At 50.1% G+C, this 25,097-nt stretch overlaps 1 protein-coding gene across 4 annotated transcripts in view; it reads right to left on the bottom strand.

Moving 5' to 3' along the window:
• The window catches only part of LOC122425387 (myelin basic protein), a 103,002-nt gene that overhangs the window by 65,180 nt on the left and 12,725 nt on the right, over positions 1–25,097 (bottom strand). For all 4 annotated transcript variants that reach the window (XM_043443708.1, XM_043443707.1, XM_043443706.1 and 1 more), the window contains exon 2: positions 15,355–15,429. In XM_043443708.1, the coding sequence (XP_043299643.1) occupies positions 15,355–15,429 (75 nt within the window). The remainder of the gene's footprint in view (positions 1–15,354; positions 15,430–25,097) is intronic.

Genomic DNA, 25,097 nt, shown 5'->3' with positions numbered 1-25,097 from the left:
CCACTGCAGTCACATTTTTTAGAATCTAAAAAGTTTACAAAACTTCTGATTCAAACTAGAAAACACATATCAGGAGAGGAAAGGTGTTGAAACATTTAAAAAGTGACATTCTAAACTGCAAAACCAGGTAAATGTTAAGACTTGGAGACGTGGTACACTATAGATTGCTTCAAAAAAAAAAAAAAAAGAAGTGAGGATTGGTTTTGAGAAGTGTGCAGTACCTTAAAAAAGGCATTTCATGAACTGCCATAACACTTGAGTGTGCATCATGGGTTTAGATGCAGGGGAAGTCTTATCTGGTTCTATTTCCTCAATTCTCTTTCCATTCACTCATTGATTCCCATGAGGACCTTGTCACAGGAGCCGAGGATGTGAGGAATGGGATGACGTGGGCCTCCTTGGGGAGCTGCCATGTTGTAGACAAGATGGACGTTTTTGCAACCAGTCGCTACCAGATCAGTTCCATTTAAACTAGTCCCAGGTGGGGAGAGCCAGCTTGCTGAGTGAGCATCACACTTACTTTTTCTGAGATACCCTAGGAAAAACGTAAGGCGTGATCCACCACACTCAGTTCCTCAGATGTTGAGCAAGGTAAGTTTCACTGGTCACCCCCCTCCCTCCCCCAGATGCTCCCTCCGTATCTTAGGCTTGACTGACGTCATCGTCTTAAACAGAAAAGAAACCCAGCAGAGATTTCATTACAGGTTCAGCAGCGGCACATTCACCACACTCCAAATCCACGTTCAGCCTCTTGGGCTTGCCTGACAGAACACGGCCTGGTTGGACCCACAGAGCTCTGGGTACCAGGCACCGTCCAGCATTATAACCCTCATCAGAGAAATCTCAGGATGCCACACGAATCTTTGACCTTAGTCATCATGGAGGGGGCGTTGTTGTTGTTTGGTCACTAAGTCATGTCTGACTCCTTCTGGCCTCATAGACTGCAGCACGCCAGGCTCCTCTGTCCTCCACTATCTCCCAGAGCTTGCTCAAATTCACGTCCATTGAGTCAGTGATGCCATCCAACCATCTCGCCCTCCGCCGCTCCCTTCTCCTATTGCCCTGTCTTTCCCAGCATCAGGGTCTTTTCCAGTGAGTCGGGTCTTGATTGTACCAAATCATGATTTGCACAAGAGCTAAGAACCGGGTCTTTGAGGACCATTTCTTGTACCTGAATCCAGCCCCCTCAACCCCAAGATGGGCACCTTTGGAAAACAATCAAAGTTCCCTCTGCTTCATTTGCCTGAGTGTGGAAGGAACATCATAACGCAGAGGTTTCTGGCTGTGTGATTGGAAAATTCCTGTGAACTGAGGACTTTTAAAAATGTTCTGGTTATCAGAGGAAAGGTAGAGAGGACTTCCTAAAACGCCGGGGCGATAATTCCCAGAGACAGAAAGAGCGAGAGCAACAAGGGAGCGTCCTTGCACACTGTCTTCCGTTGGGGCCACTGATCTCACACGTGCTTTCTGACACAAGGTTTCTTCCCACTCTTCTCTCCCTGGATGCTGAGCGGGGCCTCAAGCAGAGGGTGGACGCAGCTCCGGGGTCAGAAGGCAGAGGGTCCCTGGTGGGAATCCTGAGGGGCTGACTTGCCTCCTCGGAGCTGGGATGTCACCCCGCTCCAGGGTGGTCGCCCTCTGACACCCCTGAGCTCCCGTCCCTGCCTGTGACTCCCGGGAGCTGGTGCGGGCTTGGCCACTGGGGTCACCCAGGACACCCCCTGGCCCAGGATCCTCCCAGGAAGGTGCTCTGCTGGTGGACAGAGGAGCCCGTGGAGCTGCGACCTGCGGAGGGGGTCGGGCGGGCACCTGGGGCGGAAGCCACGGTGCTCACCAGGCAGGCCCAGGCTCCAGAAACGCTGTGTTTTCAAGGAAAATTGAGGAATCTAAGGGAAACTCCCTCTCTCTGTTTCAAGAAGCAAATCATTCCTCTCACACTCAGAATAAATTGAGGCCCCGGAGGGCTGGCCGTGTACGTGTTTAGCTTCAATTCCCATCGTGTGCTCTCAGTCACTTCTCAGAGACCTCAGCTGCCAGGGAAGCGAGGAAACCGTCCTGGCCGATGACCAGTCAGCCAGGGCCATGTGGGGGCTTCGGGGACCAGAGTGTGGTGGGGAGGATCGAATCTACAGGTGTTTCCTGTGGGTGAAAAAGCCCTGTGTGTTCCTTCTGGCTTCCCTGGGGGCTCAGTCAGTAAAGAAGCCTCCTGCAATGCAGGAGACTTGGGTTTGATCCCTGGGTCGGGAAGATCCCCTGGAGAAGGAAATGGCCACCCAATCCAGCATTCTTGCCTGGAGAATCCCATGAACAGAGGAGCCTGGCAGGCTACAGTTCATGGGGTGCAAAGAGTCAGACATGACTTAGCGACTAAACCACCATCACACATTCCTGTTACTTAAGTCTGGTGATAAACATGGTTTGAAACCATTAAAGTACTAAAGTACAAGCACCAGAAAAAATCATCTGTGCGTTTGTACATGTGTGTGTCTGAGTGTGTGTGTGCCTGTGAGTATGGATGTGTAAGTGTATATTATTTGTAAACTATTAAGAAGTACATAAAATACTTCTGATTACTCTGCACTTATTACGCAGCGTTTTTGGCTTATTTCTTAAAATAAACAAGGATCATAGTCTTATTCTTGCTCTTGGCTGGATTTGGACAAGTAACAGAAGATACTAGTAACACACCGAAAACTTACGGGATCAAAGTAAAGAACAGGAAGAAAAATGAAAACTGCTTACTCTGGTAATAAAGTGGCCCAGCTGCTGTGGGAGACTTGGCTGGCCCCTCCAAAGCAGAGCTGCCATTTGATTCAGCACGCACGTCCTCTGTATACACCCAGGAGAAATGAAAACATGTGTCTGTGCAGAAACACACCCACGTTCACAGCAGCACGACGCACAATCCCAACGGGTGGGAACAACCCAAATGCCCACCAACCAATGACTGGATAAGTAAAACAAGGCTTTTCCTGCAGTGGAATATTATTCAGTAATAAACAGGATGACGTGCTGACATGTGCTACAACACAGATGAGCCTTGAAAAGCATTATGTCAGTGAAAGAAGTGACACACACACACGCGTTGTATGATTACACACACAAGAAATGTCCAGAAGAGACAAATCTACAGGGACTGAAAGTACATTAGTGGTGGCCTGGGGCTGGGGAGTGGGGGGTGGGGGGATGGCTAGAGTGATTAACTTGAATAGAGTTATGACTAAAGCCACCAAAAATGCTTCCTACTCAATACTGTGGACTCCAGAGGAAAAGAATGATGACATTATGACTCTCAATGAGATGAGGTTTCAAATCCAGGGCCCCTTTTCTAGATTTGTCTGGAAAACATAAGAAGAATTTTTGATAATATGAGTACATGAAAAATCTAGGATTTTTCAAAATTAAGAAGCTATGTGAGAAAAATGAAAACATGTGTCCACACTAAAACTTGTCTGTGAGTTTTTGTTTTTAATGGTTGTTATTTATAGTAGCCAAAAGGTGGAACCGACCCAACTGTCCATCAATGGATGAATGGACACACAAAACGTGAGATATCCATACAAGAGATACTATTGACCTTAAAAAGAACGACAGGCTACAATATGGACGACCACTGAAAATGTCATACTACCCGAAGGAAGCCAGGGAGAAAAGACCACATATTACATGGTTACAGTCAGACATTCAGACAAAATGTCCAGTGTACAGAAATCTAGAAGCACTGGTCACTTACGACTAGGGTCTGGTAGGCTGGGGGGATGAGTGACATCTGAAGGGTACAATTCTTTTCTGAGGTGATAAACAGATTTTAAAATCATCTGCTGTGAGAGTTCCATGCATCTATGTCTAAACTAAAAAATATCACTGAATTGTACACATCATACAGGTGAATTGTATGGCATGTGCATCACGTCTCAATAGAGATATTTTAGAAAGCATAAATGCTTAGTTTGCAGGCAGTTTAAATGAAATGCTGTAGCATCACTAAAAGGAATTTAGCACTACACATCTGAGGTACTTGCGACCCTATTATCTTGGATTAGGAAATGATCCTTTTACTACTTACTTTTAAAGCCACCCTCTCTGGAAGACCATTTAGCAGCATAACTAACATCGTTGCTGCTGCTGCTGCTGCTAAGTCACTTCAGTCGTGTCCAACTCTGTGCGACCCCATAGACGGCAGCCCACCAGGCTCCCCCGTCCGTGGGATTCTCAGGCAAGAATGCTGGAGTGGGTTGCCATTTCCTTCTCCAGCAAATGAAAGTGAAAAGTGAAAGTGAAGTTACTCAGTCATGTCTGACTCTTAGCGACCCCATGGACTGCAGCCTACAAGGCTCTTCCATCCATGGGATTTTCCAGGCAACAGTACTGGAGTGGGGCGCCATTGCCTTCTCCAAATTAATATCGCAGTGCTCTGTAAATAAGCCATGCAAAGAAAGGAGCTCAGGACTATTTCATCACCGACTTTCAGAAGTCAGAGCAACATAAATCTTAACTAGTGTCACAGTAAAACTGTCTATCGAGGCCTGTTATGTAACTGGACATTCTAACATCTATTTTAGGAATGCAAATATCCTGCTATTTATTTCTGTAAGTCACTGCTCTATCAGCTGGTTAAGTAGAATAAAAAGGATGCTGACACAGGAAGGGCATGGGGTGGGGGGAGAGGGAAGTGAGTTTCAGCGGAGCTCTTTTACTGAAAGAGTTTGATGGTTGGGTGACTCGAAAGTTTAATTAAAATTCACTTAAAGCTAATTCACAGAAGGGCATTCATTTAGCACAAACGGATATTCTACATCACTGAAAACAGAATAAGGTAATGGAAAATTCTAACTTTCTTCATCTGAAGGTGAATTCACGTCCTTTAGTTTTGTAGAATGAAAACCTCTCCTACCTACTTTCCTTGAACTTGTTGCTCTGAGCCTGCATGTGGGTATTCAACTGCTTCCTTGATGCAGACAGGATGAAGAGCAGAAGGCTAGTACTGGAAGAGGCATCTTTGCTCAAAGGACAAACAGGCTGATGTATCAGGTTCCAACCATTTTTCTGAATGTAAGCCTCACCTCTGCCTCCTCTGTTTCCTCCTTCCACACAAAATGGGCATAATGACACCACGTAGCTCCTAGATTATTCTGAACATGAAATAGTCCATACGTGTCATGACTGTAATAGAGTCTGACCCTCAGCTAGTACGGTCACTGCTGGACTTCATCACTACTGATTTTATTACATGCATTTTCTGGGTTTTCCCCACATTTTAGTAAAGGTGGAACTAAAATCTTCGTAAGTAAAAATCAGGCTTTAATGTGCCTGTTAATGCAATAAGATTGAGAAATAAAAGGAAGAGAGATTTCACAGACAACTCAGATTGCGCCCATGTTCTGGTTCCCTTGCTCGAAAGGAACATACTTGTTTTGCAAAATGGAATTGCCACTTGCCTCTGCGGTGCTTTTCTTTGTAGCTGAGTTTCGTATGCACGATCATCCAGGCAAATCCCCGAAACAGAAAACCTGCTCAGACTTGCTCCAGGAATCAGAGAAACAGTCAGGCCAAAGCTGGTTTCCACCCGATCAAGAGCAAGATGAGTCACCTGAACTTGATGAAGAAACCAAGTGTCTCTCAAGAACTTGACACACACATGGCTGACGGGTGCCAATCACCAGGACCACTGGGGTCAACGCCTCGCTCCATCTAAAGTGTGTGCTGGACACTCTCTGCAAACGCAGTCAGATATTTCCAGCACAAATAAGGGCCCCTGAAGGGTTTGAAGTTCACTACCGAGGTCAGCTTGGATGCTTCCCACTGACCAGACCGCACCCAAGCCGACCAGGGGGTGAAGCGCCCGCTGACTTGCTGGCCGTGCCAGTGCCCAGGGGCCCGGGAGGCCCGGGCACAGGCGGGCTGGTCTTCGTTCCCACAAGGTGTGCATTACAGGGTGGAGGGGAGCCAGCCAGGGAAAGAGAATGAGCCCAGGGGTGTGGGTGGACGCCAGCTCAAGGGGCACACGACGAGCAGCTGGAAGAGGGGGTCTGCAGCAAGGGCGGAAGGCGGGGGGAGCGGCGGGTGCAGGTGGGGGGGACGGGGGTGGGGGCCAGGCCCCTGGTGTGCTGGCAAGGATACTGTGCCGACTGAGTCTGAAAGAGGCACCGTCCCACCAACACACTCAAAAACACTTTATTTTTAAATTCTGAGACGCTTTTTTTTTTTGTAATTTAGTGCAGCTCAGAGAAGGTCAAGTGTGAACACACACATGTCTTTGAATAGCCGGGGCTGCAGCCACCCTCACTCTCCAAGGGGAATTAGAGTAATTAACAACTTGCCTTATTTAACTTGCCTTGTAACTCACGACTTACATTTGGTTACATAGGATGTGTGGAACAGCATAATTTAGGATGTAGTAAATAAAACACTTTGTTTTTCAAGTATCGAAAGTCACAGAAACAATAATGAAGTTTATCTACACTTCTGTTTAACCATATGACAATTAAATTAACGTGCATATCAAATCTCAATTAGGACCATCATGTGTTAGATTCGTCCAAGTGCAGAGCTTGGGCTGAGCCTGAGAAGATGTCCACACAACCGCCAATGGGTATTTTACAGTTTGGACGCTGGTGGACAAGAAAATGTCCCCCACCCTCACACAAACACACACACACACACACACAACACACACACACACACACACATACACAGAAAGATAAATTTTCATTAATGTATTCCAGTCTCTAAAATCTCTCAAATTTAAACTTTTAAAGCCACATTGCCTTAGTCATGAGTGAAAAGGACAGGAAGCATCACTTTGAAATCTGGATTTTTAAGTTTTGTTTCATTTAAAACATTGCAAGAGTGTTTGATTAATTGTTAAAAAAGCTTTTCCTTAATAGCAAAGCAAGTCCAGAGTTTTTCATACGAAAGGACACACTTTTCATTGTCAGAGTTGGAAATAAACTTGTCCTCAAAGATAAAATAACACGGTGGCCTTTCTGAAATTACCTGGCAGAAGGTCAGAAACAGCAGCTTGGGAGCTGCCCATGGGCACCCCAAGCAGCGAGTTGGAAAGAGACTGGAGATTAAAACCATCCACCACCCACACCCTCTCCCCAGCTGGTCCACCCGGACCCCCTAAAGGAGGGCACTCAGTACACTCTCTGTTTCTGGGAAATGTAACTCTTCCACCCGCTTCATGCTTGAATGAAGTCACTAACAATTCATGAAATCTTATCTGCAGTGCCATGCTTGCAACCATGTTCTCAATCAAATGCAAACCCCAAACTGAACCTGAATGGTATTTCATGTCAAGTGGATCCATCTTGAGCTCAAATACTTCCCCAACTTAAAAGAAAACAAACTATTCACTGAAGTCAGCATTGCCTCATCTTGTTCTGCGCTGCGTGTCTGATGACAGGCCAATGTCTCTGGCCTCCTCGTCCAGTCCCGTCAGCTCTCAGAAATGATTTAGCATCACAGACACAGGAACAGAGGAGTTAGGGGCTGGGATGGGGAGGGAAGGAATGTGGAAGGAATGCCTGTGAGACCAGCTGAAAACAAGACGATAAACAGGTGCGTCGTAGGTCACCCGGCTCCCGATCCTGTGTGATCAGCTACTGGGGGCCCAAGAACATGACTGTGAGGAGAGAAGGCTCATGAAGGGGTGGGGTGCGGGGGACTGAACATCTGAGAGCCGTCCATTCGGGGGGCATGCTCTGCTGTAGCTTCATCCAGAGGACAAGTTTATTGTCATGTCATTTATAGTTAATGACTGGTGTTCAATGCGTCACTTTTCTTTTTCTTAATAGCTTCCCAGTTTATTTGTTTCCATTTAGGAGTGTGTGTGTGTGTGTGTGTGTGTGTGTGTGTGTGTTGAGGGCAGGGCAAGTTGGAGGAGAAGCAATACAGAATCTATGATCCACCTCAGAAACGTCTGACAATATGTCACTTCTACTCAACGACTCATGTTGTTTACATGAGTTCAGTAAGTTCTTTACAAATTTACTCAGAGTTTCTTAAAAAACTAAGTTTGCTCAACCTTAATAAGCCCAATGGTAGGGTGACAGGACACAAAAGATGTGCACTGCAGGGGACTTCACGCCCCTGGGCTTTCAAGCCCTAAACCCTAAGCTTAGCAGGTGGACAGGGACATTACTTTGCCAACAAGGGTCTGTCTAGACAAATCTATGGTTTTTCCAGTAGTTTTTCCATTTTTCAAAACAAAAACACATGTATGGATGTGAGAGTTGGACTATAAAGAAAGCTGAGTGCCAAAGAATTGATGCTTTTGAACTGAACTGTGCTGTTGGAGAAGACTCTTGAGAGTCCCTTGGACTGCAAGGAGATCCAACCAGTCCATCCTAAAGGAGATCAGTCCTGGGTGTTCATTGGAAGGACTGATGCTGAAGCTGAAACTCCAATACTTTGGCCACCTGATGCGAAGAACTGACTCATTAGAAAAGACCCTGATGCTGGGAAAGATTGAGGGCAGGAGAAGGGGAAAACAGAGGATGAGATGGTTGGATGGCATCACTGACTCAGTGGACATGAGTGTGAGTAAATTCTGGGAGGTGGTGATAGACAGGGAGGCCTGGCGTGCTGCGATTCACGGGGTCGCAAAGAGTTGGACACAACTGAGCGACTGAACTGAATGGAACTGAACTGAACTGAAGGGAGGGCCCCGGGCGGGGGTCCACGAGGCCATCGCTAGGAGGAGCGGGGCTGGCTGAGGGCGGGTGGAGTGCAGCCAGGCGGGGTCATGAATCAGGGCTGCTGGGCTGCCTCCTGCTGGTTTACGCTCCCCGGGGCACCACCTCATCGCTGCCTCATTATTTTTATGAGGGCTGTTGAGGGGGCGGTTTGCTCGCTAATGATACCCGTGTCTCACTCCTCACTCAGGTCTGTTTGTGAGGCCCGTGGCTGCCTGACTGACAAAGGTGTACGTGTCCTCAGTTCTTCAGAGGCAACAAAATGCCCACTCACAGTCCTTACGAATCAGAATCAAGCGTAGGCTTGTGCTCTGCACCCAAGACTGTGACAACAGACGGTCTTCAGTCCCCTCGGAGCACAGATGGGTGCTGACCGCGCGTTGGGGGCCCGGCTGTGAAATGCGAGCTCAGAAGACTCCATAAGGCTGCGCTCTCCTGCTGCAGAGACGGGCTGCCTCTCAAATGCAACACTTGTCACCCTCCCCGGGGACACCGCCACCCCTTGGGGCCCAGAGGACGGCGGGGAGACAGCACCCCTTTCAGAGGCGGCTCTGGGTCCTTCAGTGCCGATTTCACAAGCTCAGCCTGGACGAGGTCTTTCATTTTATACTCCTGTGGTTCCTCCTCAAGTCAGGTACAGATCCCACGCTGATTTCTCCAGGAATGTAATCAGAGACTATTGATCACTCACAGATTTTGGAAGGCCTCCTTGAAAGGGCATGTTTTCTACATGATTTTACTTCTCTTTTCAAAAGCTCACTGAAGTCCTAGCACTAAGCAAGTCAGGTGGGCAGGCCTCTGCAGGAAGTGCAGGAAACTCAGAAGCGGTTAGCCACACGGATGCTGTTTGCCATGTGTGTCTCCCAGTCCTGCAGCAGGTGGCCCCCTTGGGCGGGAACAGGGGACCCTCCTGGCCGAGGTCTGCGGCTGGAGCTCGCAGCGCTGACCTCTGCAGCTGCTGGTACTCATGAAGGTGTGTTTCAGAGGACTTTACCTTCTGAACTCCATATTCACAGTTGTACGAAATCGTATGACTTTGAGAAAGAAGGAGCTCCTGCGAGTCTGCCAGGTTCTGGGGACGCTGGAACTAAGGGTAGGCACGTCAAGCACGGTGGGACCACACTGCCCCTTGAGACATGCGGATCTTAAAATCTAAGTCCTTTCAAAATCAGTAACATCAAAGAGTTGGCTCTTGGGTTTACCAACCACATTTCACGTGCTTCTCAGCCACGCGTGTCATGTGACTGCCCGCCTGTAGGTCTGCACAGCGAGGAACCGATGTGAGGCAGCTACCGGACAGTCTGCCCAGCGGGAGGGAAGTGTGGGAAGTGGTGTGCTGGTCGCTCGACTCTGTGCGACCCCGTGGACTGTAGTCCGCCAGGCTCCTCTGTCCACGGGATTCTCCAGGCAAGAATGCTGGAGCAGGTAGCCATTCCCTTCTCCAGGGGATCTTCCAGCCCAGAGCTCGAACCTGGGTCTCCCGCGTTGCGGGCAGATTCTTAATCATGTGAGGCACCAGGGAAGCCTGGAAGGGTGTTTAAAGCTCCACCGTTGAGGTAAAGGGGGATTCTTGACAGGTGTGTGTGTGTGTGTGTGTGTGACACAGATGGACACACCAACAGAGATGGAGGGAGACAGACAAAGGACTCTGGGACTGTTGAAGACAGATCGGAGTGCAACTGTGCCCGCATCATAATCTAAGGCTTTACTAGACGTTTACTAGGTGTTTCTGCGTATTTGAGTATCAGACTTACCAGATTGACTTATTGACGTATCAGACTGGTAAGGGTCTGCAGGGAAATACTTTCTATTTTTCTGCCCTCTAAACTTTAAAATGTCTCTTATTTAGCTTAGTAACTACTTGAGTTTTCCAAAAATAATTATTCAATTCTCACCTAAGACAATGGAATTACCCGAATATGGGTCTGACAGTTGCCAACACGGCGCAATGACTCCCTGCTCCAAGACACGGCAGCCCCATCATGTGGGTCTGGGCGACCCGACCCGACGGAAGAGTCTCTTAGCAAACCTGCTTCCCATGCTGTGCGGTAGTCATGGCGACGGTGGTTGGTTCAGGAGGAACCGCAGGAGGAAGCCTGATGTGGGGAGAAAACACCCTGGCTTGGGGTTTTAAAAGCCCCACTTGTGCTGTGTCCTCAGGGCAGGTGGCAGGGATGATATCCTGCCCCAGGGCTGGGACCCCCAGGTGAATAGTGCCGGCCTGGGGCTGGCAGTGTGGGCGGGGGGCGCATGGGATCCCCCCAAGAGCAGCACTGAGGAGGGGCAAGGACGCACACATCGGTGAGCGGAGCCTCAGGGCTCTTAGTTTCCGTGTGGGTGGAGAAAGGACAGCGGGACCGGCAGCTTCCTCCTCTGGAGGCCGGCAGCTTCCTCCTCTGGAGGCCGGGGTGGCAAGCACAGGCCTTCTGCAGCAGAGAGACCGCTGACGGCATCCAGCACTTCGGCCAAAATGATGCTGGGTCACGGTCTATAGAGGAATGCACTGAGGCATGAACCCCCGGGGGGAGAGAGCCGGATGTCCGCAGGTTTGCAGGAAAGGTATTTTCCTGGCAAATCTACATTTTCATCTCCGCACTGGTGGGGAGGGCTGAGCTGCTTGGTGCTTCTGTGTGTATTTGCAAACTCCACCTCTCACTTCTCAGAGTGTCGCAGGCACAGCGCCCCGGGGGCGCATCAGACAGTGGGGTTTGCTGATTAAATACCGAAAGGCTTCCCCAGGGCTATGATTATCCCTGGAGGGGCAGCCAGCACCCACTGGGCTTGGAGGAACAGTTCAAAGAGCTAATCAGTTTAATTGGAAACACAAAACAGACTAACCAGTTATTCCCTGCTGTAAAATTCAGACAGGCATCTGAATTCTGCAATTGCTCTCGACCTTGTTTCTCAGCGTGGTATCTTTTTTCTTAAGTTGATTAAATGGAAAAATCCAGACACATGGCCGGGCACCTTTGGGGAACTTTTGTGGGCCAGATACCACTGCCAGGAATAGTAAGGAGGTCCCACAGGTGAAGAGCAGGCTTTCAAAGTTATTATTGTTAGATTTTCCAGAGTTGGAATGGGTCATCATTTGATTCCATCATTTTGGAAAACGTGTGGGAATGCCAAGATAAAGTGCTCTTTTATTTCTCTCGTTTCTGGGTTATAATGTTTCTAACTAGGCCTCCCTGGTGGCTCACGGGTAAAGAATCCACCTGCCAATTCAGGAGACTCAGGTTTGATCCCTGGGTTGGGAAGATACCCTGGAGGAGGAAATGGCAACCCACTGCAGTGTTCTTGCCTGGGAAATCCCATGGACGGAGGAGCCTGGCGGGCTACAGTCCACGGGGTCACAAGAGTCGGACACAACTGGGCGACTGAAGAACAATGCTTGTAACCAGTGAACAGCCTCACGAGTTTCATATGAGAAAAAGACACAATGAGATTTTAGAGCTCCTTTCTTCAAGTTGATCCCCACATGGACCGGGGTCAATGTTCAAAAAAAGAAAGTTAAACAAAGCTTAAGACCCACAGGGGAGAGACTGACCGCGGTCAGAGCCACACTGGAGACCGCAGAGCAGCCTCAGGGACCGGCCTGGACCTGAGCACTGGCGGGCTCTGCTGAGGGTCAAGTGGGCTGGCTCGGATGGCGCCCGTCCCCCAGGACCCAGAGGGGCCCGGAGTCTCGTCCACCTGCACACGGGCCCTGGGCTGCCAGGCACAGCCTTCCCAAGGGGGTAGGCGGTGCTATTTTTAGTTTGCGGAACCGGTTTTTCCTCCTGGAGACTGCGGGCAGGGCCGCCGAGAACTGTGTGTCCCCTGGGACAGGTCACCGGGGCCAAGTTCTTCCCCAGTTCTGCCGAAGGACCTTGTAAATATGCTCTGCCCGAGAAAGAGCTGGTGAGTTAGCGAGGGGGGCTTTCTGGAAACCAAATCCTGCAGGACACACAGGAAAACAAGGACCCGAAGGCGAGCAGGCAGCCTTCCTGCCTGAAGGCCTCTGGTCCCCCTGGCGGACAGGTCTCCCCCCACCAGCCTCACTCTGCTCCTGACGGGCCAGAAGGGCACTCACAACCGCCTCGCTGCCAGACGTGAGCCACACGTGGACACGTGAGACTGGAACAGGGACCGAAAGGCCGGAGCCCCTTCCCTCATGTGCTCCTCCCTGCATCCTGGCACAGCTTTGTCAGGAGAGAGAAGCCAGTGAGCCAAGAGTGGGGTGTCACGGGGAGGAGCCTGGGGGCAGAGGTCGTGTGTTCCTGGCAGGGAGCCCCCGTGGGTGGTGATGGGCGCCCGGCAGGGCAGGGGGTCACTACACAGAACCGCTGCCTCTTTCACCCAGCACAGGCCTGCGGGTCCAGGAAGGCAGCCCGCGAGGGCCTGAGGACGTGGGGCTGATGGTGGAGGTGACGCCAGTGGGGATAGGGGCAGCAAAGAAGCCAGAGCTGGGGGGACGCACGGGGTGACTCTCCCTGCAGCCCCCTGCCTGTTAACAGGTCAACAACTGCTCCCAGGACAAGCTCTCCTCCACCCACTGTCTCGTAAGTGAAAAGAAAGCCTCCCAGAATGGCTGCAGAAACATGCAGGATGGTAAACAGTGGGGCATGAGTGCATGTGATCTTTTCTGTTCTAAGCTGAAACTCCAAGTAACACCACAGACCACTCCCCCTAAAAGGCCTCAGACATTTTCTATCAAGTTACAAAAAATTAAAGAAGAGTCATGTACAGATGTGAGAGCCGGACCATAAAGAAAGCTGAGTACCGAAGAACTGATGCTTTCGAACTGTGGTGTTGGAGAAGACTCTTGAGAGTCCCTTGGGCTGCAAGGAGATCAAACCAGCCAATCCTAAGGAAATCAGTCTTGAATACTTACTAGAAGGAATGATGTTAAAGCTCCAACACTTTGGCCACCTGACACAAAGAGCCAACTCACTGGAAAAGACCCTGATGCTGGGAAAGATTGAAGGCAGGAGGAGAAGGGGACGACAGAGGATGAGATGGTTGGAGGGCATCACTGACTCAATGGACATGAGTCTGAGCAAGCTCTGGGAGATGGTGAAGGACAGGGAAGCCTGGCATGCTGCTGTTCATGGGGTCACAGAATCCAACCCGACTTGACGACTGAACAACAACAATGAAGAGGGCTGTTACATGTAACAACTTCTCACAGAAGCCATTGGTCTAAAATGATCAAATTTTTTTAAAAATTATCAGAATGTTAAAATTTAGCTTTCAGATAACAAAAGTCTAAGTATGGGCTCTCCTATTGCTCAGAAATCTGACTGGTAAAAATTAAACCAACGAGAAGGATGTTTTGCTGTTTTACAATGTCCAACAACAGGAAAGAAACTGCAAGCCACAGTGAGGTTTTCAGAAGCAGACTTGCAAATCAGTTGCTCTGAGCCTTAAAATACCAGGTACTAACAGGATGGGGCTCTCTTGAGAAGAGCTGCTTTTCCACTTTCACTGTCAGCGGGGCCTCTGTGCTCCTGGGGCAGATACCGCCCAGACCACAGTAACTGTACATTCAGAGTCACCGCTGTCTTCACAGGGAGAGCATCAGTTCTAGCGCGAGTTACACGAAATACCAGGAGTCCCCAGTGAGTATCCACTAGGACGTTTACACGTTGAGAACACGGGCCCTCCTGTCAACAGGGAGGGGAGAATTCCAAACCAACAACCCTGTAGAAACGTGAACCCCTCTAGTTGCCTTGGGCCTGAAAGCAATGTTTTCTCTCAAGTGTTTGAAACACTTTATAAAATATGAACAAAAACAGTAATGTAATCACGTATTTACATGAATGGCATGGAAGCAGACTATGGAAAATTACCCACTTGGCTGATACAGAAATGTTTGAGTCCAAATATAGATCAGAGAAGCACCCATGGCAGAAAGTTCATTATTCTTAAATGAAACCTGACTACAGATCCTCAGCAGAGAGGTCTGGGGGCTGCAGCATGACGTAACTCAATCCAGTGGGCGTTTATGAAGCACTTGTGTGCACATGCGGTCCATCCTCAGCATCATGACATTCCGTGAATTGTCACTGGTTTTGAGTTAAAGGACCAAAGACATGGGAGAATTAACCTTCCCCCCCACCAAGGAGGGGGAAACACACACACACATCAGACTATTTCCTCATGATCTGAGACGATTCCTCAGTGGACAGAGAACGAGACCAGGAGGTGCCCTGGTGATGGGTCATCGGTTTGAGGGGCTCAGTCCCTCTGGGGATCCAGAGGTCATCCCTAGAGGCTCCTCACCACACGGGGAAGCCAATGCCTATGGAATGAGGTGGAGAATGGGAAATCTGAGCCTAAAAATCCACAGAGGATTCATTCTGAGTCGCTGGGGGGATTCTGACGGTTTTTACTTGCATCTTTTCCCGTTTGCTCTCCTGCATCTCCCAAACACCCTAAACAACAGCACAGAAAGGGACGTGGGGGCAGGTGCCCCTGGACGACCAGCCACAGTGAGACTGCGGTGGGCCTGGCGTCCTGGCCGAGGAATTCGGGTCTTGGTCTGTGCAGGACTAGCATTCTCAGCCCTAGAAGTTTCTAAGGAAGGAGGGTAACAAGCCAGTGGCTTTCGGGGAAAACCCTGGTGGCCACAGGAAGTGTGAGCACCTGAAGGATTTGGGCTCGGCTCACTCCTTACCTTATTGCCCCTCTCGGCACCGAAGTCCCGCTTCCCTGAGTGGTTCCCCATCCTGAGGCCCGAGGTCTTCAGATGCTGAAAGAAAAGAGAGGCCGTTAGCCTTGGAATTGGCACTTTCAGAGTTTCCAACATGGTTTTTCAATCAGAACAACAATCCCGTTCCAAATTCGACACCTATTTCTGAAAAAAGAAAACGAAAGCCCCCAAACTCAAGGGGCACCTGAAGTTTCCGAGGGAGTGTCGCTGTCCTCTAATCCCTGCAAAAACCAGACCCGGATTCTGTCCAGGGACACGCACAGTTCAGTGAGTTTCCTCGTCCTCGATCAGCCCATCTCTAGAGCGCCCACAGACCGTGCGCACCCGACAACCAGATGGAGTCACACTTCACGGTTGGTGACGTAAGGAGATGGACAGACACGGGGAGAAGCTGCGGACGCTCGACAGACACACACAGGACGCTTGTGGGTTTGAGAATCCCGCAAGCACAGAAACAGCAGACCCGACCAAGGGCTGCTTATCTGACAAGCATCCCCAAAATCTGCAGAATTTGTAGGAAGATAAAGTTGTATTAAAAAAAAAAAAAGCACGTGACTCGTTTGTATTTTCTAGCCCAAACTTTTGCAGAAAATGTACTGTTTTTCTCCCCCAGAAAGGCACGTAACTGAAGAATTCAGCCAAACTCGTCCCACACAGATCCCTTCTCCTGCTCGCATCCCTGGACCTGCAGAAACCACGAGGACCACTTGCACCATCACCTTAGATCTGTCACCTGGCTCAGGTGACCAGTCTTGAAGAACCTTTGCAAAATTCAACCATCAGGTTGCTTTGTTCGGTCGCTAAGTTGTGTCTGACTCTTTGCCACCCCATGGACTGCAGCAGCCAGGCTTCCCTGTCCTTCACCATCTCCCGGAGCTTGCTCAAACTCATGTCCATTGTGTTAGTGATGCCATCCAACCATCTCAACCTCTGTCACCCTCATCGTGTGATGATTCAAAGAACATGTGAGGACCAGCTCCCAGCTGAACAAGGAACAGCTCTTCTTGAAAGGCAACAAAAAGAATCGTCCTCTAAACATGGAGAGGGTTTCTAAAATATTTCATACACCCAATGAAAGGCAAGTTTCGTTCCTGCAAAGACACTCATTAGAGAAGAGGGGATTGCCCAGTATCTGAACTCCCCCAAAGCCTCCTGTATGTCTGGGTGTCTCTTCAGTGACTGTAAAGGACGCTGGATGCTCTTCCCCAGGTCAACTGGCAAGAAAGGGTGTGATACCATCTGACAGCGTCACCTCCTGTGTGTGGGGTGCAGTGGGTTGTCGCCGGGGGAGGCCACAGACAACCAAGCCCCTGCGGAGTGGAAACCCTTCCTGCCTTCGTATTTTCTAAGTGGAACCCGGGGCAGATCTTTCAAGATCTGAATTTCAGATTAAGTGCTGAACTTCAAATGACGTAAATCCAACTGGGGACAGCATGCTCTCGTAAATCAAAGTTGGGGCTCTAGTGGCGAAAAAAACACTGCTGACTTAGAGGAACCACACGGATGCGTCATGTATAAAGACATGTGCGTGGAAAAACCTGTGCTTCAAATGTATGTGTTTATGTGGTGGCTACAGTTAAGAGCACTATAATGTAGACAGGCGGACCTTGTTTTATTGTGCTTTGCTTTATTGCTATTTGTGGCTGCTGCATTTTTTATAAATTGAAGGTTTGTGGAAACTGCATTGTCAGATGATGGTTGGCATTTTTTAGCAATGAAGTATTTTTAAATTTAAAAAATGATGCTTTTAAAAAATAAATAAAATGGATGCTTTTAAAAATGCAAGTTGACCTTTGCAGATAATTTCACTATTCTATCATCCACCTTCCCAATTTACTTACATGGATCACCCCCCCAAAAAACCTCTATGGGGGTCATCTCATTGGGGAAATGGAGGTCTGAGGCACACACAGCAGTTTGCTTGATAAGACGGGCACAAACAGGGAGGAGGGACTCGCTTTCGTCCCCGTGGGGCCTGAACTGCAGTGGGAGAACAGGGCTATGTGTCCTCCGAGCAGGATGACGGTCTGAACCCCAGAAGTGGAGCGGGGGTCATTCTGAACTTCCAGCTCTCTGTGCCCCCACGCAGGGCTGTGATTAATGATGATGGGCACAGTGTATGTAACACACAGAATACAACGCATCAAACATCTGTGCATCCATTTCTCTGTTGTGTTTGATGGGAGACGGATAAATTAGCAGGCTGGCATTAACAGATACTCACTGCTATGTACAAAATAGACAGAGGGCAAGGGCCTGCTGTATAGCGCGGATAACTTTATTCAATATGTATGTTTTGGCCATATCATGCAGCTTATGGGATCTTCGTTCCCTGCCCAAGTGTGGCGCCTGGGCCCTCAGCAGTGAAAGTGCGGAGGCTGCCAGGGAGTGCCCTCAAAATTCTGTAAGAGCCTACAAAGAAAAAGAACCTGAAAAGGAATCTATCTGTATCTATGTATCTGAATCACTGTGCTGTATGCCTGAAACTAAAACAGTGTAAACAATTATACTTCAATTTATATAATTATACATAAATAGTTATATATTTTCAACTATTCAGTTTATACAAATATAAAAGTGATAAAATATAAATATAAAAACTTTTTCAATTACATATAAATAGTTATTTCCAAAATCAAAAAAGAACAGAGTTGTTGTATTTGAAACTAATCACAGGCAAAAGTAGTTAACTTCTTCTCAAGCTGACAGCCTGGACTTTGGGGTTCCCCGCCCTGGTGTAGAGAACCGCCCGCTGCCATCCACGTTCTCCCCTGGCAGCACCTCCCCCGGCCTCCGTCTTTCCCTCACCTCCTCAGTCACCTCCCCTGCAGGTATTAGGCAAATCCTGACACCCTGTCCCCTCCTTCCAGAACACAAACCTCAAGATTTAACCTAACAGGATACTGTACGATGTGTCAGTATGGGGGCAGGGGGGCAAGGAGCGTTGCTTGTGGACACAGACTTTGGACCAAATGCTCTGAAGCACAGCTGATCCAAACACAAGACGCCTGCACTGCCCCTTGCAGATGGGAGGCTTCCTCCAGGCCATGTGTTCTGACCAGAGCTTCATCACCCCTCGGAGCATAACTTTAGGTTGTCCTTGGGAGGGCTGTCTGCGAAATACATTAATCAGTACTTTTAAAACTCAAGACTACTGGGCACAGAAAAGATAAAAACAAACATTCCAGGTCAGACTTCTGAGTATGTACAAACTTCCCCTCAGTCTCAGATGAACAGAAAGAGCATTTATGCGTCATCTCGAGTAGGCAGATTCTAGCCTTAAAAGCATAATTCGCACTGGCAGGAAAAGAAAGACAGGAAAAGCCATGTGACCGTTCTCAGCTCAGGGTCCCTCATCAGTGAGGCCATCGGGACGTGAGGCGTGCGGCACAGCCCCGATGATGGGTCATGGACCTGACTCCAGGTGACCGGCCCCACCCCGCTGGGGACAGAGGGCGGCGGGCTTATGGAGGCACCCTGCAGCTGGTCTCCGTAACACGCTGAAAAGAGCCATCTGCGAATGGAAGAGCTGGATGTGTGAGGTCATCTCTATTCCATTCCATTTTTGCAATTAATCAAACAGATAGAAAAAGGAAAATTCATGAGGAATGCACTTGGAACTCAGGCCAGAAGCATCACTGGGTTATTAGGAAGCTTTTTGTGAAATACTATGAAAGGAACACAGTGGGAGAGGGAGAGGAGGGTCAGGGCTGGGAGCAGGGTGGACTCCAGGTGACAGCGGCTGCCCGTATTCCTTAGGTGCAAATTCAGGCCCACATGAGATTTCTAAGCAGCCACTGGGATGACTGAGAATTTCCTTAGTGTTTTCATGACCATGCACGCTTTGTGTCGTTGTGGTGGGGGTGGTGGCCTGACTGCCCACGGTGGGTGCTGACCGGTTGAGAAAACATCTTCCAGCCGTCTAGCTGTCTACGATCGCACACCTTCCGCAGAGCCCTTGACATGGGCTCCTGCGTGTGTGGCCATCCGCGCTGAAACTCCAAGGTCAGGGGAGGAGAAAGGGGTGAGAAGCTCAGGGACCCAGAAGCGATGCTTCTGCTCAGTCCTAACCCTGGCCCTTCTCCATCACAGATGGCCCCGCACAGGATATGGCGTGACTTCTCCTGGGTCCAGACCAGACGGGGGGTGACGGAGGGCGGCAGGAAGAGAGAAGCAGGGGAGACTGAGACCCAGGGGAGGCTGTGGACACCAAAAGGCTGAGCTGGTTGTTTCTGAAGCAGTTCTGAGTGAATTTTCACAGGCGATGGGACTGTCATGAAATCATCGTCTCCATAGATTCACTGCGGGAGAGACGAGGCCTCAATCCAAAGTGTTCTGGACGGTCTGCGATATCATCCATTTCTAGACTGTTCATCAACAGGATAAAGAGAAGACTTTGCTCTAGCAAGTCATCTTGAGAAAACGGCTGAATTACACAACACCTGTTTGCAGTCCTCATGAACACCTGTACGTGGATCCTCAAGCTTAATGAGGAAAATGATAGCGCCTTTCTTAATTTCCTGTCGAATACCTTGCAACAACAGCTGGCGAAAAGTATGTGCAAGGAATTATTTGGGTTTTAACTCCATGCCCGCCCGCCAATTACTATTTACTGCAGAGCTTAGAAATTTGGTTCTCCGAGCTCCCGATTTCTCAACTGTCAAATCAGATACCTGTAGTGCATCTATAGAGGATTCAATAAGGTAACAGAGTCGAATTCCCTGGGCCCCTGACATCGACAGCATAATATATCCATCGACAACATAACTGCCTCTCTTCTCTCCCTAAGAGAATGGCTTGTATGTTACATAAGACGCCGGCAGCAGAATGAAACAAATAAGGAGTTAATATTATGACCCTGAAGGGTCAATCATACGCAGATATCTTAACTGTCAAAGTTCAACTTCCTTGTAATAAAGATGTTCAATGAATACACTGCCTCATAATCAGGAGAGAGCCAAAGGCCATTTGTCTTTCTCAACTGACTTGGGTGCAATTTTTCACATACAGTAGCTCAGAGTATTCATAGCTTTTCTCTGTCCTGTTTGCACTTGCATACGTGTGAATACTGATGGTACAAGCAGCAGCAGGATGTCGTCTGCAGGGAGGGGCTGCAAAGGACCCAGAGGTGAGGTCACCTGGGATCACAGATGTAGGTCAGGTGTGAAAACGCAGAAGCCCTGAATCCACATTCAATGTTTTTTAACATCTACCCACTGGAATCCGCGTGTAGCCGGCCCTGCCGGGAGAGGATTAACATGGGCTTTGGCAGCAGGATTAAAACCCCACCAGGGGGCTAACTTCTGCTCTCTCTGCTTTTCAACATCATTAAAGCAACGTTTTCAAAGTTCCATGTACTTTGGTATTAACCCTTAATGGAGTCCTAGCGTTTTTGTTGTCGCTGTTCAGTTGCTCAATCATGTCTGACTCTTTGTGACCCCGTGGCCTGCGGCACGCCAGGCTTCTCTGTCCTCCACTATCTCCCGGGGTTTGCTCAAATTCATGTCCACTGAGTCAGTGATGCCATCCAACCATCTCATCCTCTGTCGCCCCCTTCTCTTTACTTTCAATCTTTCCCAGCATCAGGGTCTTTTCCAGTGAGTCGGCTCTTCGCACCAGGTGGCCAAAGTGTCAGAGCCTCAGCTTTTTATTAGGCTTTAAGGTTTACTGTAAAGTGATAACGTTACTACTATCCCTGCTGCCACACTGTGCGCCTAGCCTCTGAGCTGATCCAGATGACTCTCGGCCCCTAGCTCCTGTGAACCACACGCTGAAGGGGCTTCGAGGTGCCAAAGGGGCGCCGCGTTTCCTTTCTGGGAGCCGCTAATGCGAGGCGGGCTGAACACGCTGCAGCGCTGAAGGCGGGCCCTCTGCCTTCCCCACACCCCCTGCATCCACCTGGGACCCCACAAACGGCAGCTGCTGGCTTGCTCCCAGCCGCCCTTCTGTGCTGGGCGCAGCCTGTCTTGGGGTGTGGACCCTGACAGACCACATAGATCCCAGCCCCTGAAGAGGTGGGCGGAGGCTGCAAGGAGTCTGAACGACAGACAGTAGGCCTGCTCCTTTGACCTTTAAAGGAAAACCCAGAGAGCAAGTGTGAAAGAGCAAGGAACTCACATAGAAAATCAAAGGGCCTAACAGAGAAGGAGACAAAACCAAGGGCTTCTACCCCGTCGGGTCCTGTCCTCCTCCTCCCCTCCCACCCCCATCCGTCTGCCTCCCCTCTCCACCAGGACCCCAGTGCTCATGCCTGCTTTCTGCAGATAATCATTTTTATCTCCCAGGTCAAAAACATTCCTGTAACACCCTGTGCTCGGAACATAGCAAACAGTTACCACCATCACCAGAACAACCACCCCAAATAAACCCCCACACGCTCATGTGCAGGAGACAAAAGGAAAGACCATTTTAGGGTGGGAACAGGGGCGGGACGCCCAAGAAACCACCCTGCATTTCAGGAACACATGTGATGCTGACCTCTGAGATCCTCGGGCTCCCCCCAGACTCTCTCTCGCCCTCAAGCTTCCAGCACGAGACCACCTGTAGTCTCACATAGGAAGTATCAGAAGAAACCAGCTTCTAGATTTGAGGGGATGGGACACTTTGCGCTGGGTTGTCACATAATATCCACAACTAGTGATCACAGTCTGAGAGACAGTAAAGAATCTGCCTGCAATGCAGAAGACCCGGGTTCGATCCCTGGGTCGGGAAGATCCCCTGGAGAAGGAAGTGGCAACTGACTCCAGTATTCTTGCCTGGGAAATCCCATGGACAGAGGAGCCTGGCGGGCTATAGTCCATGGGGTTGCAAAGAGTTGGACATGACTGAGCGACTATCTTCTCCAGGCTTATCAGATTTACAGCACGGAAGAACACTGCCTAAAAGTTCTCAAAAACCACTAAAAGAAAAATCACAGAACGCCAAGAGGATGGCATTGTGGAGTGTGGTCCCTTGTGCCTGGTCCCCAGGCATCAGCTGACTCTGCAGGAAAGTCGTCACCAGAACAGGACGCGAGTGGAGTCCTCGGCTCCAGGTGCTACCATAACATCACCTTTCTCAGTGACAACAAAGCATTTCCTTGAAGGAAAAAAGCAGCAAACCAAACAGTAGTTCATTAATGCTTAAGTCAGGATGACTTTTAGAAAGCCTTGTAAATATAGTCATACATATATCATTAGCCAACATGTTTAGCTTTTCATAGCTCTCACAGGGAGACAATACTTTGGCCACATGATGTGAAGAGCCAACTTGTTGAAAAGACCCTGATGCTGGGAAAGAATGAGGGCAGAAGAAGGGGGCGACAGAGGATGAGATGGTTGGATGGCATCACTGACTCAATAGACATGAGTCTGAGCAAGCTCCAGGAGTTGGTGAAGGACAGGGAAGCCTGGTGTGCTGCAGTCCATGGGGTCGCAGAGTCGGACACGACTTGTTGACTCTAACAAAACCAACAGAAAGACATGAAATTCTGCATGAAAACAGCAGCTCCAAGGAAGCTGGAGTGTTGGATCCCTGGCCAGCCAGGCCCACAGTCACAGGCTCTCTGACGGTCGGGAAGTGGACTCAGGCACATGCAGGACACACACCTCCCGCAGTAGGTGGGGCGTCCGCAGACAGCCCGTCCTGTGACCTCACTAGGCCCTGGGCGTGCAGGCTTGGCCCCGCCCGCTGGCCCCCTGGCCACACTGCAGCCCCTGGCCAGGCTGTCCACCTGGGGGCCAGCGGGCGGGGCTTCCAGAGAGCCAGTCCCAGAGCTCCAGTCCCTGGGGTGCCCCTTCTCGTAGGCTCTCTGCCGCTTGCTCTGAGGCTTTGGTCCCGGACTGTACATGTTTACTCCAGGAGCGGTTGTGGAAATGACCAGTTAATATTTCACTAGCCCAGTGCAGTGGGGGTCACATGCGTGCTGTTATCACAGGTACCGGTGTGCCCATAACCAGGACACTGGCGCTGGAGACAGAGGAAACAAAGATGTTGTGGGCCTCGTACAAGGTCAGAGCCAGTGATCAAAGGGCAGGAGGCGTGTCGAACTCGTGTATTTAACCCACCTCCAGAACAACTCACATGTTCCCTGGCGTCAGACGTGATGGCTCCTGATAACTGCATGGGGAAGGAACTCATGTATTTAATTCACCTCCAGAACAACTCACATGTTCCCTGGCGTCAGACGTGACAGCTCCTGATAACTGTGCGTGGGGAAGGAACATGTTGCTCAGGCCACAGGTTGGCGTGAGGTCTGTGGTCAAGAGACCTACAGCCCGAGTCCTCATCTTCCTGAAAACACAGAGGACACGTGAATCCTGGGACTGCCGATCTCACTGCTCCGGCTTCCGACCAGCAGCCCCACGGCCGTGCCAGGGAGAGGGTCAGTCTCCCACCTGGCACCTTCTTCCCAGGCGAGCTCCTCCCGCAAGCTTCCAGATGCTGAGCGGGGAAAAGAAGGCAGGTGTGGTCATCACCCCATCACGGCCCTGCAGGCACGGGGCTCAGAGCTGATGTCAGGGCTCCGCATGGTCACTGGGGCATGTGGGACTGTAGAGGGTGAGGAACGTGAGCCGGCGGCAGGTACAGACAAAGCAGAGGGAGTCAGACCTGTCCCGGGACAGCAGGACTCAACGGACAGGGCTCGACTGAGGCGGGAGACCCCAGAGGGCGGCCAGCCTGGCGGTGCTGCCCGCGCGCCGGGCGGGAGGGACCTCTCCAGACGTCCATCCTCCCAACCTGCTCCCGTCCGGGCCGAGGTGGGTGCTGTTCCAACGCTCCTCCTTCCACAGACGATGAGACGCACGAGGTTTGTAAAGTCCGCATGAACAAGTTCACAGTCACAGGTTCAAGGCTGACCTGGTGACTTGGGCAGGGCGCTGAATTTCTGCAGGAAAAGGACCCTCAGTGCGTGCAGTCTCAGGTTTATTAGGGATAAGAGCTGCCTGGGGGTTAGAGGGGCAGCTTCTTCTTCATTTCACACGTTTTAATGTACGTTCTGACAGCTCAAAACTCACGAACTGCAGCCTGGGCGGAGCCTTGACTGCCGTTCCCCACGACGTCACTCCCCGCTGCAGAGCAGCAGTGAAGGATGGAGCGTTATAGCAGTACGTCCTACAAGTGACTCTTTTTTAAAATTAACTATTTATTTTCGGCTGCACTGGGCCTTTGTTGCAGAGTGTGGGCTCGCTCCAGTTTCGGCAAGGGGGACCTGCTCTTCATTGCGGAGCTCGGGCTTCTCAGCGCAGCGGCTTCTCTGGCTGCAGAGCATGGGCTCCAGGTGCTCAGGCCTCTAGAGCTCAGCTCAGAAGCCGTGGCGCCGGGCATCGCTGCCCCGCCGCATGCGGGATCTTCCCGGTCGAGGGATGGAACTCGTGTCTCTACACTGGCAGGCGGATTCTCCATCACTGAGCCACGAGGGAGGCCCACAGGTCAATCTTTTTTAAAAATTCTGTTATCGAAAACCTGTGCTGACTTACGTAAGTGAATAAACAACAAGTATCTACAGAGCAACAGACACGGCAGACGTGAGGCTGCTGGTAAGCTTGCAGCTTGAACCTGAGCTTCTCACCTGGCTCTGCCTGCTTTTTAAAGTGTCATCTTTAAGGCCTAAAAGGATCAGCATCCTTTCAGAGTGTGTGTGTGTGTGTGTGTGTGTGTGTGTGTGCACGCGCTCAGTTGTGTCTGACTCTTTGCGACCCCATGGACTGTAGCCCACCAGGCTCCTC

This window comes from Cervus canadensis, chromosome 23 (assembly GCF_019320065.1).
Source record: "Cervus canadensis isolate Bull #8, Minnesota chromosome 23, ASM1932006v1, whole genome shotgun sequence".
NCBI lineage: Eukaryota > Metazoa > Chordata > Mammalia > Artiodactyla > Cervidae > Cervus > Cervus canadensis.
The sequence above is the reverse complement of the archived record's forward strand: the minus strand, read 5'-3'. Positions and strand labels throughout refer to the sequence as shown.